Source organism: Hypanus sabinus, chromosome 2, assembly GCF_030144855.1.
Source record: "Hypanus sabinus isolate sHypSab1 chromosome 2, sHypSab1.hap1, whole genome shotgun sequence".
NCBI lineage: Eukaryota > Metazoa > Chordata > Chondrichthyes > Myliobatiformes > Dasyatidae > Hypanus > Hypanus sabinus.
The window spans coordinates 31,608,234-31,625,726 of NC_082707.1; the positions used below are offsets into that span (position 1 = coordinate 31,608,234).

The 17,493-nt window shown below is 40.2% G+C and overlaps 1 protein-coding gene across 1 annotated transcript in view; it reads left to right on the forward strand.

Annotated features, from left to right (window-relative positions):
- LOC132403298 (collagen alpha-5(IV) chain-like) overlaps positions 1-17,493 on the forward strand; it is a 352,062-nt gene that overhangs the window by 284,564 nt on the left and 50,005 nt on the right. The window contains exons 21-25 of the mRNA XM_059986755.1: positions 659-898; positions 1,782-1,874; positions 2,725-2,879; positions 3,823-3,895; positions 6,096-6,202. Of these exons, the coding sequence (XP_059842738.1) occupies positions 659-898; positions 1,782-1,874; positions 2,725-2,879; positions 3,823-3,895; positions 6,096-6,202 (668 nt within the window). The remainder of the gene's footprint in view (positions 1-658; positions 899-1,781; positions 1,875-2,724; positions 2,880-3,822; positions 3,896-6,095; positions 6,203-17,493) is intronic.

The following is a 17,493-nucleotide window of genomic DNA, read 5'->3' on the forward strand; positions in this document are numbered from 1 at the left end:
ACAAGGCACAATGCAAAATCAGCTAGAGACGCCACAGAGTCATCTCAAATAACTTAAAGCTAGTGCATGACTCTCACTTGAGTAAGACCCAATGTTGCTAGTGTGGTAAAGTGGGAAAAATCGTCCCTTGTCCCTGTTTTGAAAATGGCCCAAAAGCATGCCAATTTCTCAGGAAAACACTCTGCTGCCTCAAAAGGTATCTGAAAGATCTCAGAACCATTTTTGAATCATAGAGTCATAGAAAAGTACAGCACAGAAACAGGCCATTCAGCCCATCTAGACTGTGCTGAACCATTTAAGCTGCCTGCTCCCATGGACCTGCACTGGGACCATAGCCATCCATACCCTTACCATCCTTGTACCTATCCAAACTTCTCTTAAATGTTAAATAGCCAGGTAAAATCATAGCATTCAACAGGAGATGGACAAACATCTGAAAGGAGAGTATGTGCAGGGCATGGAGAAAGAGCGAGGTGGTGGGACAAACTGGACTGCTCTTACATGGAGGCAGTTAGAAGTGAGATGAACTATTTCAAAGTTATAACCATTGTGTGACTCTGCTGGGGTGGTTTATGTTTGTAAAATGACACCATTGCTTGACTGAATTCTTAGCTAATATCTTTGTTCAGATTGTCACAGTGATGTCTTATTTGCACAGGTTTGCCAGGCCGAAGGGGGCCTCCGGGTTTTCTGGGTCCTAAAGGAATGCCAGGAGAGAAAGGAAGAGATGCACATCGATCTGGTTCAACCATGGATCCTCTCGTCGTCGAACCGCTGATAAGTTTTCTCGGCCGCCAAGGTCGAGAAACTGCTCTAGACTACCAATGGGCGGATGGTCTTCCAGGCCCCCCAGGGGTGGAGGGTCCCGCTGGTTTCCAAGGTCCAAAAGGCAGTACAGGTATATGAAATCATAAATATGTGGATGATTATTTGAAAAATAATGTACTTGGAGGAAAAAAAAGGGAAAGGTGTAAATAACCAAAAACAGAAAATCCTAGAATTATTCAGATCATTAAGCACCCCTACCTAAAATGTTTTCACTCTACAATCCTTGTTAGACCTGTTCAGTGCTTCTAGCAATTTTTTTTGTGCTGTTAGTGTTCATTCATTTCTCCCAGAGTACACTGTAGCTGGGCTAAAAGATATCTTAAAATCCTTTATTTCTCTGCAAAGATTAATGGTCTCTAAAAAGCTTGCGAATACAAAACAAGAAGAAAGTGTCTACCTTGAACCCAGCTTTGAATCCTGACTGCAGGAGACCAGGTCAAATATGATCAAGGATGAGTTTTAATGCTTGTCACAAACCACCACCATTAAGATTAAGATTAGCTTTGTCTGTCACGTGTACATCGAAACATACAGCATGTCATTTTTGCATCAGATCAGATCAGGGAGGATCCTGCTGTGTTGCCACACTTCCAGCACAAACATAGCACGCCCACGGCTCACTAACCCGAACCCGTACATATTTGAATAGTGGGAGGAAACCAGAGGGCTTGGAGGAATCTTGCATGGTTGCAAGGAGAATGTACACAGTCATTACAGACTGCAACAGGAATCAAACCCTGATCTTACAGCTGGCGCTGTAATACCCTCTATGCTACTGTGTACTTCTATGTACTTCTTCAAATGCTTTGCTTGAATCCTCAAAATGAAACTGAAGCCCAGAACTGATATGTTATTTAACGGATTGCTAGCTGAAGAAATGACTACAGTAATGTGGTAGAAGTCTAAATTTGCCCTTGTGCACACTGATTACTTTTGTCTGGATGAAAGTACAGGTTTTATTTGTCGCTCACTGGGAGCACGAGGCCCACCAGGTCCAGATGGCAGTGAAGGGATTCCAGGTCCAAGAGGAACAGTAGGTTTAAAGGGTAAGTCATAAAATCATAGTCATGTAACACTGCAGCATAGAAACAGACCTGTCGGCCTATCTAGTCTGTATCAAAGTATTATTTTGCCTAGTCCCATTGGCCTGCGCCAGGTCCATAGCCCTCCATACCCCTTCCATCCATGTACCTATCCAAATTTCTCTTAAATGTTGAAGTCAAACTCACATCGACCACTTCCATTGGCAGCTCGTTCCACCTTGTAAGTGAAGGATTTCCCCAGTCATGTTCCCCTTAAACATTTCACCTTTCAGCTTGATCCCAAGACCTCAAGTTCTAGTCTCACCCAACCTCAGTGGAAAAACCCTAATTGCATTTACCTTGTCTATGCCCCTCATAATTTTGTGTACCTTGTGTAAGATGTTAGATATACAGTTATATTTTGTTAAAGTGAAAGGAATGAAAACCTTGCATTTGAATTGGTTCAGCACAGATCCACTGTTGAATAAGGAGATATTAAACAGGATAGGCTTAAGCTCTCACAGGACAGACTAATACAAGGGCATCTCATTGAAACTTGGAAGACTTTGAGGGGATTTCACAAGGTGAGGTCAGGCAATTGCAAGTTTCAAGCATACTCTCAAAATATGGGGGTTAGCCACTCATGAATGAGATGAAGAGAAACCTCTCTTACTGGATTGTGAATCATTGGTATTCTCTACCTTCGAGAGCTGCAGAGAATCATTTGATATATCAAAGTTCAGATCAATACATCTTTAGTTACAGGGATGGGGCATCCAAATGTTAACAATAGCTTATTGAAAGATGGTTCAGGCACTAGGGCCAAAGGACTGTTGCTCTAACATTCTTCTGTTCTCATGGTTTGTTTTGGCAGGAGATCCAGGAAATTGTAGCTGCTGCCCTAATTTGATAGGACCTCCAGGAAACCCAGGTAAAGCAGGCATCCCAGGGAGTCCTGGAATTCCTGGAAGAAAGGGAGTACGTGGTATCTCTGGACAGCAAGGATTTATGGGATTGCCCGGACTTGCTGTGAGCACAATACATTGTTTGTAAATGGCCTAAGAACCTATAATTCATGAAACAAAACTACTTGAAATGCTGTCCATTTGGAATTTTTAAATTAACTAGCAGTAGTTTGTGGTGTGTGTTGATTCACATGAACATGGTAACTTGTACACCTGTTGATTGTAATTCTATATCAGCAGTGGTGTTGTAAGGAATTAGTTGACAACTGGGAAACTGGTTCAAATCTGGCTTAGAATGGAACTCTTTTTTAAATCGTTCTTCTAAATGGTGTGGAGCATGCTATCAAGACCAGTACTTAATGCTCATTTAGTAATTGCCCTCGAGAAGGTGATGGTGTGCTGTCATCATCCATTCTGATTTAAAGAAGATAAAGATTAGCTTTATTTGTAACATGGACACTGAAGCACTGAAACAAACAGTGGAATGTGTTGTTTGTGTCAATGACCAACATATCCAAGATGTGCTAGGGCAGCTCACCAGTACCCTTCCAGCACAAATGTAACATATCCACAATTTGCTAACTCTAACCTTACCTGCACGGTTTTGGAATGTGGGAGGAAACCAGAGGACCAACAGGAAAACCATGTGGTCAAGGGGAGAATGTACAAACTCCTTATAGACATGATGGGAATTGAGCCTCGATCTTACATCTGCGGCTATAATGCACATGCTAACCGCTGCACTACTGTGCCACCAAATTTACTACAAGTTGCAGATCAAGCATAACTGCTCTCCTGAAGTTCTTTCTTAATGTTGAAATGAATGCAGTATGGAATGTAGAACAGGCTTTGAGCTGTCACTGGTAAACATAATATTAAGGGGGTTGGTACGCACAACTAGTTCATTACCCAGCAGCAAAATGCCTGGGTTCCAGAATTAAGAAAAAGTGAATTACCTCAAAATGAAACCAGGTTATGCTACCCGAATACCATTATTTACTCCACAGGGAGCTCCAGGATTGCCGGGGCCTTCTGGTGCAAAGGGCCGGAAAGGAGAGTGCTCCAAAAATGGAAGGAAAGGTAAAGCCAGCCCTGAATACAGTTACTGAAACATGCTACATAATATTGCCATGATGTGTCCTCTTCTTTGTTGAATACTTCCATGGTGTTACCTCCTAACTTATAATATGTAAGGTACTGGAAGTTAATTAACTTGTATAATTTGAAATAATAGTTAAAGATTATAACCTATGATTAAGGACTGTTTATATTTCACTAACTTTTGGGCATATATAGAGAGAAGGGTCTAACATTTTGTTGTAATTTCATTCATTCAATTATCACATGTTCGTCGAATTTATCAAAATATAGGCTGAAAGTTGTAGTGTGCATTTTTAAGAAAGGGTTGAAGGCGTTAGGTAGTGGGTAGAGATGGAAGCCGTGCCAGTTTGGTGCAAGAACTTCCTCATCAGCACTGAATTCCATTGTGCTGGCGATCTGTGCTGAGGTCTGCTGATGAGAGTGAACACATGTTGGCTGACAGGTGGCGTAGGGCCGAGGGACTAGAGAAACAAAATTGGCTCAAGTGGACTCCTAGGGCAGTACAGCATGGCCCAATTAGCCCATATCATCTACAGCATCCTCCCTTCTAGTCCTAGTTGCTTGTGCTTGGCCCATAACTCTCCAAGCCTTTCTACGAATACCAATCCAAATGCTTTTGAATTTTGCCATTATATTTGCTGTTGCGGTGTCTTTTAAGTTTCTCTTAGTCTCCTTTAAATCTCTTCCCTAAAAGGTTGGCAGAACATCATGAACTGAAGGGCCTGTACTGTGTTGTAATGTTCTGTGTTCTTACCTTGTATTTCTTCCTTCTCATTTTGGACTCTCCAACCCTGGAGAAAACACTATGGCCATCCGCTTTGTCCATACCTCTCATCATGTTATCAACTTCTATGTCGTCACAGGCTAGCTTCTGATGGAGATCAGACCTGAAACATTACCGTTACTCATTCCACAGACGCTGCTTAGGTGTTTTCGTCATTTTTTTTTTGTTTTTTTGTTTTTATTACAGATTTTCAGCATCTGTATTTTTTTTCATTCTCAGGATATCAGATCACAATATTGGTAGGTGGGAGATGAATGGGCAGAGATTTGTGAAGTGTGTGGGCATACTTCATCCAGAGGGTGGTGAATCTGTGAAATTCATTGCCATAGATGGCTGTGGAGGCCAAGTCATTGGGTATATTTAAAGTAGAGGTTGATTGGTTCCTGATTAGTAAGGGTATCAAATGTTAGGGGAAAAAGCAGGAGAATGGAGTTGAGAGGGATAATAAATCAGGAATGGTGGAGCAAAATCGTTGGGTCAAATGGTCAAATTTTGCTCCTATGTCTTGTGGTCTTATACTCTGGGTGAGAGGACATAGTGCTGGCAGAAATATGAGTTGCCTGTGAATACCAGGAACATTATATGAAGAAGAAGCAACATAGAATTGAACAATGAATTGTTCATTGGGATTGTTCATTGTTCATTGGGGTTCACTTGGAATGAATTATTCATCTAAAATAAAGCCAAAGCCCTCTAATTAAAGCTTAAAGACAACTTGCATGCATGAAGCAACAATCATATTGTTGGTTAATTTTTGTCCCATGTTGCACAAATGCCCAATAGAATTTCTAGGTCATTAGCATAGAGATTGACTTTCTTCACACATACATATTGGTCTACAAGCATCCAATCTGCTGAGGAGGACCTACAGGTATTCACAATTGAAAGCTAGTGTTGTGATGCAAAGAGCTTTTGAATTAAACCTGGAAGGAGAATAAGTTAACAGGATGAGTATATGAATAGTATAACTGAAGGTTTAACTGCTGCCACTCAACAACAAATTTCACCACATAAGCCAGTGGTATTAAGTGTATTCTGAGAATACATGGTAGCAATGAAAAAAATAGTCAGCTGAGAACTGTATAAAGGAAATCACATTATTCTTTATTCTTTTAACTGATGGAGCAGTCATAACTATTGCTAAAATGCACATAATTCTGGTAAACTTACAAACACACATGTAATGAAAGAGGATGAGGGCCATTAACTGTACAATCTATTCTTATCATCAAGAACTTCTCACTGATGCACTCTTATCCATAGAAAGCACCTCCACATATGTTGGAAAAGAATCAAATAGCTTTGTGTTCAGTGGAAGACTCTTAAGATGCAGTTACTGTTTAGTATTGAGCAAGGCATTGGCAGTAAAATACTTGTGACTTTCTCCTTCAACAGGTGCGAAGGGAGCTCCTGGTGATCCTGGCCCCATAGGTTTGAGAGGGCTGCCAGGGCGGCCTGGTCAAGATGGTGATGCTGGAATGATGGGCAAGCCTGGACCTCCTGTACGTAATGATCTTGTAAATATGTTGAGCTTAGAGTGTTATAACGTCTCAGCCACACTATCATTTTAGCGAGTAAAATTGCTTTGTGAACTCATCAGTCTCTCAATAATAAGATGTCTTAGGAGGATCTGTCTGGGAGAGATCCCTGATACCTTTCTATTGCAATTTTGCAATTTTCCTTATGGAGACTATGAGAGTTCATGTTCTGCTCCCTGAGACGACATTATAGAAGTCTTGACCAACATAGTAGTGTGGGGAAGATCAGCAAAAAATCTAAGGTCCTGTTTGTTCCAGGTGGAAGAGACATATCAGTTGATAAGGAATGTAGGAGAGTTTACAACAATGACAAAACATCAAAATGCCATTTCATCTGTTGCCAATTTCTTTAAGAGATTTTAAGGCCTTGAAGGTTAAATTTGAAAAATCAAAAGTAACTTGTCATTTGCACATGTGGATGTATGCACAAGTACAGCAATAAAATTACTTGCAGCAGTGCTACATCATATAAAGAGCATTCACAAGAGAAAGATAAATTAAACATAAATAATGCACATATGGTTTTACAAGGAAGAACACAATTAGGAAAAAGTGGCCATTGTGTGGCTAAACTGTTGTGATTTGGGTTTTGCTGATTGGTTCTAGAACTGAATGGTTCAAATGAAGTTACGTCTCTTAAACCTGCTAGTGATGGACTTAGAGCTTCTGCACCTCCTGACTAGTTGTAGCTGTGAAAAGATCACATGATCCAGATGATCTAGTAACGTAGAATGTAATGTGAAATGACTCTGTCAGTGACTCTGCATTCCTGTGCATTCAAATTTATTTTATTTTTAATTTAGAGATATAATATGGTAGCAGGACCAGGCTATGATGCAACTAGTCATTTTTTAACACTACATATGTAGAAGTTTATTAGAGTGTCTGATAATAAGATTCTTCTTAACCTTCCAAGAAAATAAAAATCCTAATGCATTTAAAAAATATCATAAAATTTTTATTTCTTCTTTACTTATTTTAAGTGAACCAGCAGGTCTCAAATCAGTTTAGCTTTAATTGCCATTTTCCATTGGATCAGTTTCCATAGTACAAAAAATTGTAGTGGTGAAATTAGTCGTCTGGTTGTTCAGTTCTCTCTCTGCACTGAGAGTGTGGGATGCACTAACCTACCATGGAGGAGCCATGGATTTATTTTCTGTCTGTCTGTACTGTATTTTGCGTTGTGGGTTTATTGTGGGTAATCTGTCATGTGGCTTGGGGTATGGTAGAAGCAAATGAGTATAGTTACATATTTACGCTTTGTCTTAGTTTGTCAGTTTAGGCTAGTTGAGAGTTAGAGGCAACTGGGGAATGATTTTTTTTTTGTTGACCGCTAATTGGAAGACTTATTTTGTTATTTTATTTCTAATATCGCTATAAGATTATTCATCTTTGCTGATTTCGTAGTAAAGGATCGAATGCACTTTTTTGACTTGGAATTTAGTTATTTGGAAGTGTGCCATACCATGTCAGCTCACATACTCTGTCTCTCAGCGGCTTTCATTTGTTTTCAAGTAACCACTATATTTTGTCAACATAAAATTAGATATACCAAAAGAACATCTGTCTACTGCAAAGGATTGCCTTGGCCATGTTGGTGAACTTGAGCAGCTTGTGGAAGATTAACTGGCACCTTTTGTTGATTCATACTGTGTATTTTTGGTGTGAACGCAGCTTTGAATGGTCAGCACTGCCTTTCCATTGGGGACCAATGCTCAATTGTATCATGGTTGCCTGAAGGTTTGGTGCTTTGCTTTATTGAAGTGCTGAAATGTGCTGTCCTAGATGATGACATTTGAACTGAATGCTGTTTATTTGATCTGGTGCTATCGATGGGTGGGTAGTTTGATTATTGCCCGAGTTTATTGAAAGAAATATCGCCAGTGCGTTTTGTGAATGTGCTGCGGGTGAGCAAAGTGTTAATTGCCAGCGGCACAATGAGGAGAAAGTAACTTGAATGAATCAAAGCATGGAAATGTCATCAGTGACCCTGCAGTTGGGGCTGGCTAAAGAGAAAATAAACTTACTTTGTAAGCTTTAGCCGGTAGAATCCAAAATCTTCAAAAGAAGTATAAAACAAATGTGAACAAAATTAAGGGTTTAATATAATCAATTAAAGATCTTGTGGGAAATAAATAAAATGCCTTAACAGTGCAATCTTATCTTGAGGACTTGAATTAAGTCTGTGAAGCTATTGCTAAGCAACATCACTTGCTAATCTTATTACTGCCCAAGGACAAGCAGGAAAAACAGAATGGATGTTTTTCAAACATTGATGGCTTTTATAGTGCATTCATAGAAAATGTTAAACAATGGTTGACCTGAACATCTTATATTGAAGGTCATGTTGCTGAAACAAGTAAATATGGTTCTCCCCTTCCAACAGATGATGTTTCTCAAATTCCAATGCATGCTTTGACTATGCAGATAGCAGAGGACCCACAAGATGATACAAACCCAAGTGGCAATATATCAAATGTCAGTGCTTGAACTTTCAGGAAGAAAATCTGTATCTACTACCTCTTCTGTGTGCATTGAAACAGGCTGAATTAGCAGCATTAACAATTATTGAAGGACAAATGTGTGCTGAAGGAGCAAGAGAAACAGTTAATTGCTATGGAGCTAAGGAGATGAAAAGAACAGCTTAAGTTGGGGAAAGAATTTGCCATAGAGGTGGTCAAAGTTAATGTGCTAAGTGCTTCAAGTGTGGCAAGTGATAAAAGTGCTCCTGCAGGACAGTCCTGTGGTGTGAGGTCTTATTTTGAAAAACACAGAGAGAAGGAAACAGCCAATGTCAATGTTGATTCATTTGTTCCATGAGCTAGACTCTCAAGAGTTAGTTCAGGGTGTTTACTCTCAGCCTGCATGAATGAGGTATTCTGAATCTATGCCACATCCCACAGCTTGAAGGGTTCATGGGGACATTCCCATACTGCATGTAAACACTCATTTTGTATGATAGAGGTAAGAACTGTATTACTAATATTATAGAGTTATAGCACAGAAACAGGCCCTTTGGCCATCTAGTTTGTGTTGGACCATTCAAGCTGCCTACTTCCATCGACCTGCACCTGGGCCATAACCCTCCATATCCCTAACATCCATGTACCTACCCAAACTTCTCTTAAGTGTTGAAATCGCGCTCACGTGCACTACTTGTGGTGGCAGCTCATTCCACACTCTCACAACCCTGTGAGTGAAGGTGTTTCCCCTCATGTTCCCCTTAAACTTTTCACCTTTCACCCTTAACCCATGACCTCTAATGGTAGTCTCACTGGGGAAAAAAGGACAGGTGAAGTACTGGTGGATTGGATGATGCCTGTCTATCTCACTTATAATATTGTACACCACTATCTATATTCCAAAGAATACAGTGCTAAACTACTCAATCTTTCCTTGTAACTCAGGTCCTCCAGTCCTGGCAATATCCTTGTAAATTTTCTTTGTACTCTTTCAATCTTATTTATATCTTTCCTGTAGGCAGGTGACCAATACTGCACACAATACTCTAAATTAGGCCTCGCTATTGTCTTATATAAGTTCACCATAACATCCCATCTCCTGTACTCATTACTTTGATTTATGAAAGCCAACATGCCAAAAGCTTTCTTTATGATCCTGTCTATGTGTGACTCCACTTTCAATGCAATATGGACCTGTGTTCCCAGATTCCTCTGTTCTACCACACTCCTCAGTACCCTACCATCCACTGTGTAAGGCCTACCCTGGTTGATCCTACTGAAGAGCAACACTTCTCACTTGTCTGCATTTTTCAGCCCACTTTTCTAGTTCGTCCAGAACCCACTGCAAGCTTTGATAGTCATTCACTGTTCACTACACCCCCAATCTTAGTGTCATCTGCAGATTTGCTGATCTCGCTAATTACGTTACCGTCCAGATCATTAATATAGACGACAAACAACAACAGACCCAGCACTGATCACTATGACACTCCATTAGTCACAGGCCTTCAGTCAAAGAGACAATGATCTACTACCACTCTGGCTTCTTCCACAAAGCCAATATCTAATCCAATTTACTTTCTTGTTTTGAATGCTGAGCGACTGAACCTTCTTAACCAACCTCCCATGTAAGACCTTGTCAAATGCCTTGCTAAAGTCCATGTAGACCACTTCCACTGGCTTATCTAATCAGTCCAGGTCTATCCAAATACTTATATGTCCAGTCCCTTAGAATATATTCCACTAATGTTCTCATTGCTAGAGTCGTGTTCACTGGCCTATAATTTCCAGGTTTATTCTTAGAGCCTTTCTTATACAGCAGAAGAACATTAGCTATCATCCAATCTGCTGGTAATTCACCTGTCCCTAAGAATGATTTACATATCTCTACCAGAGTCCCTGCAGTTTCTGCACTTGCCTCCCACAGGGTCCGAGTGAACACCTGGGGGTTTATCCACCCTGATTTCCCTCAAGACAGCAACCATCTCCTCCTCTGTATCTGTATAGTGTGGTTAACCTTGCTGCTGCTTTGCCTCACGTCTATAGACTCTGTGTCCATCTCCTGAGTTAGTACAGATGCAAAAATGTCTATTTAAGATCTCCCCTATCTCTTTTGGATCCATGCATAGATTATAATTTTGATCTTCCAGAATTTTGTTCCTTGCAGTCTTTTGTTCTTAACTTATCTGTAGAATCCCTTACGATTCTCCTTCGTCTTGTCTGTTAAGGCAACCTCATGCCTCCTTTTAGCTCTCCTGATTTCTTTCTTAAGTGTTCTCTTGAGGAAGCAAAATGAAATAACAACTTTATTGGCACAACAACATGTATCATCCTTGCGTAAAAGAGAGATTAAAATCTCCATTGGCGATCCGTTGCAGTATCATGCGTTCATGAAGACTTTTAGAAACAGCACCGAAGGGCAAAAGTGACAGTGACTGCCTCTATTTCCTTGAGCAGTACATTAGAGAATTTGTCAGAAGTTGCCAGTGGGTTAACACTAAGAAACAATATGCAAAAGCTACGGCTTTATTACAGGCACATTTTGGTAATGAACAGAAAATTGCATGCGCCTGTGTGCAAAAGGCTCTTTTTTGGGTACCTATCAAATCTGATGAAGTGAAAGCTCTTCAGGACTGCATTTATTCTCTAAGAACCAGTTGCAATGTCAATTGTCATAAAGAAATTGCCCTATATCCTTAAGGATAAATGGAGAATGAAATGCAAGAAAGGCACAACTGTAAGATTACTTTTGCTGATATTGTTGATTTTATTGAAAGGGAAGTAAGTTTGCTACAGACCTGGTATTTGGGAATATACAGGAGGCTCCATCATCAGTAATAAGGAAAGGTGTGATAAAAACTAAGTCACAACTTTGTTCTTGAGCTAAAGGAAGCAGCTATGCTTCTACTGTGGCCACTGTGAGAAGTAAAGCTAAAGCTCAACCTGGAACTATTGGAAGGGAAATAATCTCATCAATCAAAAAGGTTTTTCTGCTCTGTGAGGGTGATCAGACATTGGATTCATGCCCTCAGCTGGAGAAATGGCTCATAGTGAGAAGATAATGTGTAAGAAGTAAGAAGATAGTGAGAAGATTATGGAGAAGGACAGGACTGGACCTAGAGTTGAGATTTTTGATTGGAGAAAGGCTAAATTTGAGGGGATGCGAAAGGATTTAGAGAGAGTGGATTGGGTCAAGTTGTTTTATGGGAAGGATGTAATAGAGAAATGGAGGTCATTTAAGGGTGAAATTATGAGGGTACAGAATCTTTATGTTCCTGTTACGGTGAAAGGAAAGGTTAAAGGTTTGAGAGCACCATGGTTTTCAAGGGATATTAGAAATTTGGTTCAGAAAAAGAGGGATGTCTACAATAGATATAGGCAGCATGGAGTAAAGGAATTGCTCGAGGAATATAAAGAATGTAAAAGGAATCTTAAGAAAGAGATTAGAAAAGCTAAAAGAAGATACGAGATTGGTTTGGCAAATAAGGTGAAAGTAAATCCAAAAGGTTTCTACAGTTATATTAAAAGCAAGAGGATAGTGAGGGATAAAATTGGCCCCTTAGAGAATCAGAGTGGTCAGCTATGTGTGGAACCGAAGGAGATGGGAGAGATTTTGAATGATTTCTTCTCTTCGGTATTCACTAAGGAGAAGGATATTGAACTGTCTAAGGTGTGGGAAACAAGTAAGGAGGTTATGGAACCTATGACAATTAAAGAGGTGGAGGTACTGGCGCTTTTAAGAAATTTAAAAGTGGATAAATCTCCGGGTCCTGACAGGATATTCCCCAGGACCTTGAGGGAAGTTTGTGTAGAAATAGCAGGAGCTCTGACGGAGATCTTTAATATGTCATTAGAAATGGGGATTGTGCCGGAGGATTGGCGTATTGCTTATGTGGTTCCATTGTTTAAAAAGGGTTCTAGAAGGAAGCCTAGCAATTATAGACCTGTCAGTTTGACATCAGTGGTGGGTAAATTAATGGAAAGTATTCTTAGAGATAGTATTTATAATTATCTGGATAGACGGGATCTGATTAGAAGTAGCCAGCATGGATTTGTGCGTGGAAGGTCATGTTTGACAAACATTGAATTTTTTGAAGAAGTTACGAGGACTGTTGACGAGGATAAGGCAGTGGATGTAGTCTATATGGACTTCAGCAAAGCCTTTGACAAAGTTCCACATGGAAGGTTAGTTAAGAAGGTTCAGTCATTAGGTATTAATGCTGGAGTAATAAAATGGATTCAACAGTGGCTAGATGGGAGATGCCAGAGAGTAGTGGTGGATAATTGTTTATCGGGATGGAGGCCGGTGACTAGCAGAGTGCCTCAGGGATCTGTTTTGGGCCCAATGTTGTTTGTAATATACATAAATGTTCTGGATGATGGGGTGGTAAATTGGATTAGTAAGTATGCCGATGATACTAAGGTAGGAGGTGTTGTGGATAATGAGGTGGATTTTCAAAGCTTGCAGGGAGATTTATGCCGGTTAGAAGAATGGGCTGAACGTTGGCAGATGGAGTTTAATGCTGAGAAGTGTGAGGTTCTACATTTTGGCAGGAATAATCCAAATAGAACATACAGAGTAAATGGTAGGGCATTGAGGAATGCAGAGGAACAGAGAGATCTAGGAATAACTGTGCATAGTTCCCTGAAAGTGGAGTCTCATGTAGATAGGGTGGTGAAGAGGGCTTTTGGAACGCTGGCCTTTATAAATCAAAGCATTGAGTACAGAAGTTGGGATGTAATGCTAAAGTTGTACAAGGCATTGGTAAGGCCAAATTTGGAATATTGTGTGCAGTTCTGGTCACCGAATTATAGGAAAGATATCAATAAATTAGAGAGAGTGCAGAGACGATTTACTAGGATGTTACCTGGGTTTCAGCAATTAAGTTACAGAGAAAGGTTGAACAAGTTAGGTCTCTATTCATTGGAGCGTAGAAGGTTGAGGGGGGATTTGATCGAGGTATTTAAAATTTTGAGAGGGATAGATAGAGTTGACGTGAACAGGCTGTTTCCATTGAGAGTAGGGGAGATTCAAACTAGAGGACATGATTTTGAGAGTTAGGGGGCAGAAGTTTAAGGGAAACACGAGGGGGTATTTCTTTACTCAAAGAGTGATAGCTGTGTGGAATGAGCTTCCTGTAGAAGTAGTAGAGGCCAGTTCAGTTGTGTCACTTAAGGTAAAATTGGATAGGTATATGGACAGGAAAGGAGTGGAGGGTTATGGGCTGAGTGCGGGTAGGTGGGACTAGGTGAGATTAAGGGTTCGGCACGGACTAGGAGGGCCAAGATGGCCTGTTTCCGTGCTGTGTTTGTTATATGGTTATATGGTTATAATCTTCCTAAAGGAAAATGACGTCTGATTTGGCTGTTTTGTGCACAGGGCACATCAGCAAGAATTACAGGCAAGCATCCCAGCATATTCCATATTCACTCTGAAAAAAAGGATGTGGAATCAGAACAAGCTGTGAAACGATCAGACACAGCAGTACATAGTGCCCTCATATGCAATGTCCTTACAGGGGCTGGAAATCGTGATTGTAAACTTCCTATAGTTCCAGTACAAGTGAAGTCTAAGGAGGGTGTCAAGGTGGTAATTATTAGATCAAGGGAGTACAGCAGTGTCCTGCACAGTGGGTCAAATGAACAAACTCAACACACGTTTTCTTATGCACTATGGGTCAAGAGAAGGTTGTGAGTAGCTAGGTTATTTCAGGATTGGAAGTGGTTGACTTAGGCGATGAAAATTATTATGATCTACTTAACGTCTATACTCAGGAAAGTATGCCTGCCAACAGGGGGAACATTCCACAACAGAGGGATTTCCAGGGATGGTCTCACCTGAAACGTCCATTTGCCAGAGACTGATTCCAAACTTGAGCTACTTACAGGGATGAATGTGCCTAAAGAAGTGGAGCCGTTGCAGGTGATTTGCAGTGTTAATAATGGTCCATATGCAATTAGGATAATGTTGGGTCGGACTGTAAAGAGACACTAAATGATGGGAAAGATTGTGCACAGCCTGAGCTGACAGTTAGCAGGATCTCAGTTTTGAACTTGGGTGAGCTTTGTCAGCGGAGTTCAAGGCAGACTTCTCTAAATGTAGTCAGGATGAACAACCTGGTTTGTCAAGAGAATACCACAAGTTCATGGAACTGGTTGCAGATTCTGTAAAACTGATGGATGGCCATGACCAGATTAGTTTACCTTTTGGAAAGAAGGAGATTGCAGGACCACATACTCCAAATTTAAGGAGAGGTTTAAAAGGGATTAATCATTTCACACTGACTACCCAGCTTTCAGGAAGAATGTCGTTTCCAAAGTTTATACCAAGAGAGTGCCAGCAGAGAATCTGAAAGACAATGATTGGAAAGTCTGGGTATATTCCATATATGGGAGAGATTGATCAAGTCTGTGTGAAAGGTCCTCAATTTCATATGAAGGTACTAGAAACTTGACAGAGTCCTTTGTGAAGTAAAGCTATTTCTCAATGATCATCCAATTACTAAGGCATCCTCCAATCCCAATGAGTTGGAAGCACTGACATCCAACCACATGTTGCTTCTGAAGACTTACCATCTTCATGCTCACTGTAGATGGATGTGGGCCCAATACATGTCAAGATTGTTTTGGAAACAATGAGTCAAGGAGTGCTTAGCACAGTTACAGGAACGTTGGAAATGGTCAGGTATAAAACGCAATTTCCTCACAGAAGACATTGCACTTATAGTTGATGACACAGCGGATCTAGGGAAGAGTCATTCAATTCTTTCCAGAGAGAAGAGGATTTGTGTGGCAGGTGTGTAGCAAGACCAATACCAGCTGTCCGGACTGGCCTATAACCAAGATCTGTCTTCTATGGGAGGCAGAGGTTGAGGAGCTACAGCTCTAGAAGCTTCATGACTTTGACTCTGCAGAGTGTGGCGGTAAAGATCTCTTGTAACTGGGCTAAGTGCTGGTAACGTCTGGCCTAGGTGACTTTTACATGACTTGATTCAAAGAAGAAAGAGAATATTTGCATAAATGTTAAGATGCTTATCCACAAAGATTCCATGCAATTTATATTTAGTAGTATGTAGTTGTAATTATAGTGTAATAATTAGCTGGGATTTTGGAGCCATATCTGTCTGTAGTGTATCATGTGTTGCACTTTTATTATGGGTTATTTGTCATGTGGGTTGGGACATGTTGGAAGCAAACGAGTGTAGTTACAGTATGCACCAATGTTGAATAATTGTTCAGGGGCAACACAGGGAGGGCTGTTGCTCCACAGCTCCAGAATTCCGTGTTCTTCTTGACCTCTAGTGCTGTCTATGTGGAGTTAGCATGTTCTCACTGTAACTGCATGGATTTCATCTGGGTGCTCCATTTCCTGCCACAGCCAATGATGTGCTGGTTGGTAAGGCATTTGGAGATTGTAAATTATTCCCAGTAGAGATGAGCAGTAAAAAAATCAGGATGGAGGTGAAGGGCATGTGAGAGAGTGAGTAGTAGGAAAATAAGGAGGGAATGGGATTGATTGGATTGTCCTCCAATCTGGCATTGATTCACGGACTGTATGGTTTCTTTCTGTATGTGAAATAATCCTGACGGTATCAATTGGTTTACTAAAGCTTCTTATTCAGCATTTTCTTTCAAACAATTGGCTGTAACTTTCATGTTAAATAAAGACTTCGCTATGATTATGTGACCAGATCAACAGATAGCTCTTTCGATAGGGTTTGGTGCCGAAGAATAACATTAGATTCTAATTTTATTTCCTGCTCTTTCACAATCTGAGTAGACATTGGTGGGGGCTTTGGATGGTTGGTACAGATCAGGGTCTGGTTACATCAAACACACACTCTTTGTCCCACCTTCCAAATTTCTGCCATGTTCAGCAACTATTCCTTAACCTGCCTGTGGCTGAGTATGTCATAATAATATACAGTAGCATGAATTTCTCTTTCATCTCTCATGTTGTGTGGTTTACTTGAAAACAAAGCAAAACTGCAGAGAGACGGAGTACAGGAGCTGACACTATGTGACACACTTCCAAATGACTAAGTTCCAAGCTTAAAAAAAAGTACGTTTGATCCTTTATTATGAAACCAGCAAAGATGAGTAATCTTATAGAGATGTTAGAAATAAAAGTAATAACAAAATAGAGTTCCAATTAGAGGTTAACAAAAAAAAAATCATTCCCCAGTTGCCTCCAACTCTCAACTAGACAAAACTGACTAAGACAAAGCATGAGTACACACAGCACTTACAAGAAAGATATCAATAAGGTTGAAAGAGTACAGAGAAAATTTATAATGATGTTGCTGAGACAAGAGAACAGAGTTATGGGGAAATGTTGAACAGGTTGGGTCTTTATTCCCTGGAGAGTAGAAGGATGAGAGGAGATTTGATAAGAGGTATAAAAATTATGAGGGATGCAGATAGGGTAAATGCACATATGCTTTTTCCACTGAGGTTGGAACTAGATGTCATAGGTTATGGGTGAAGCATGGAATATTTAAGGGGTAGCTGAGAACTAATTTCATACCCTTTCTGAATCCTTTTCTAGTGACTTTTTTGTTTGTATATAGAGGAGTTAACGACAAATTATAATTTTAACCGATGAAACATGGCAGCCCAGTATTTGTTTGTTTTTTTTTAGTTTAGTTTTTCTTAGTTTAGGGTTTTTTTTCTCTCTTTTTATAAAATATCTTTTTCATGGTTAGTTACTAAGAGATTGGGAGGCTAAATTCCATTTGTTACTTGAAATATGTGTTTTTGCATGTTAACCATTATTAATGTAATCCCGATTTC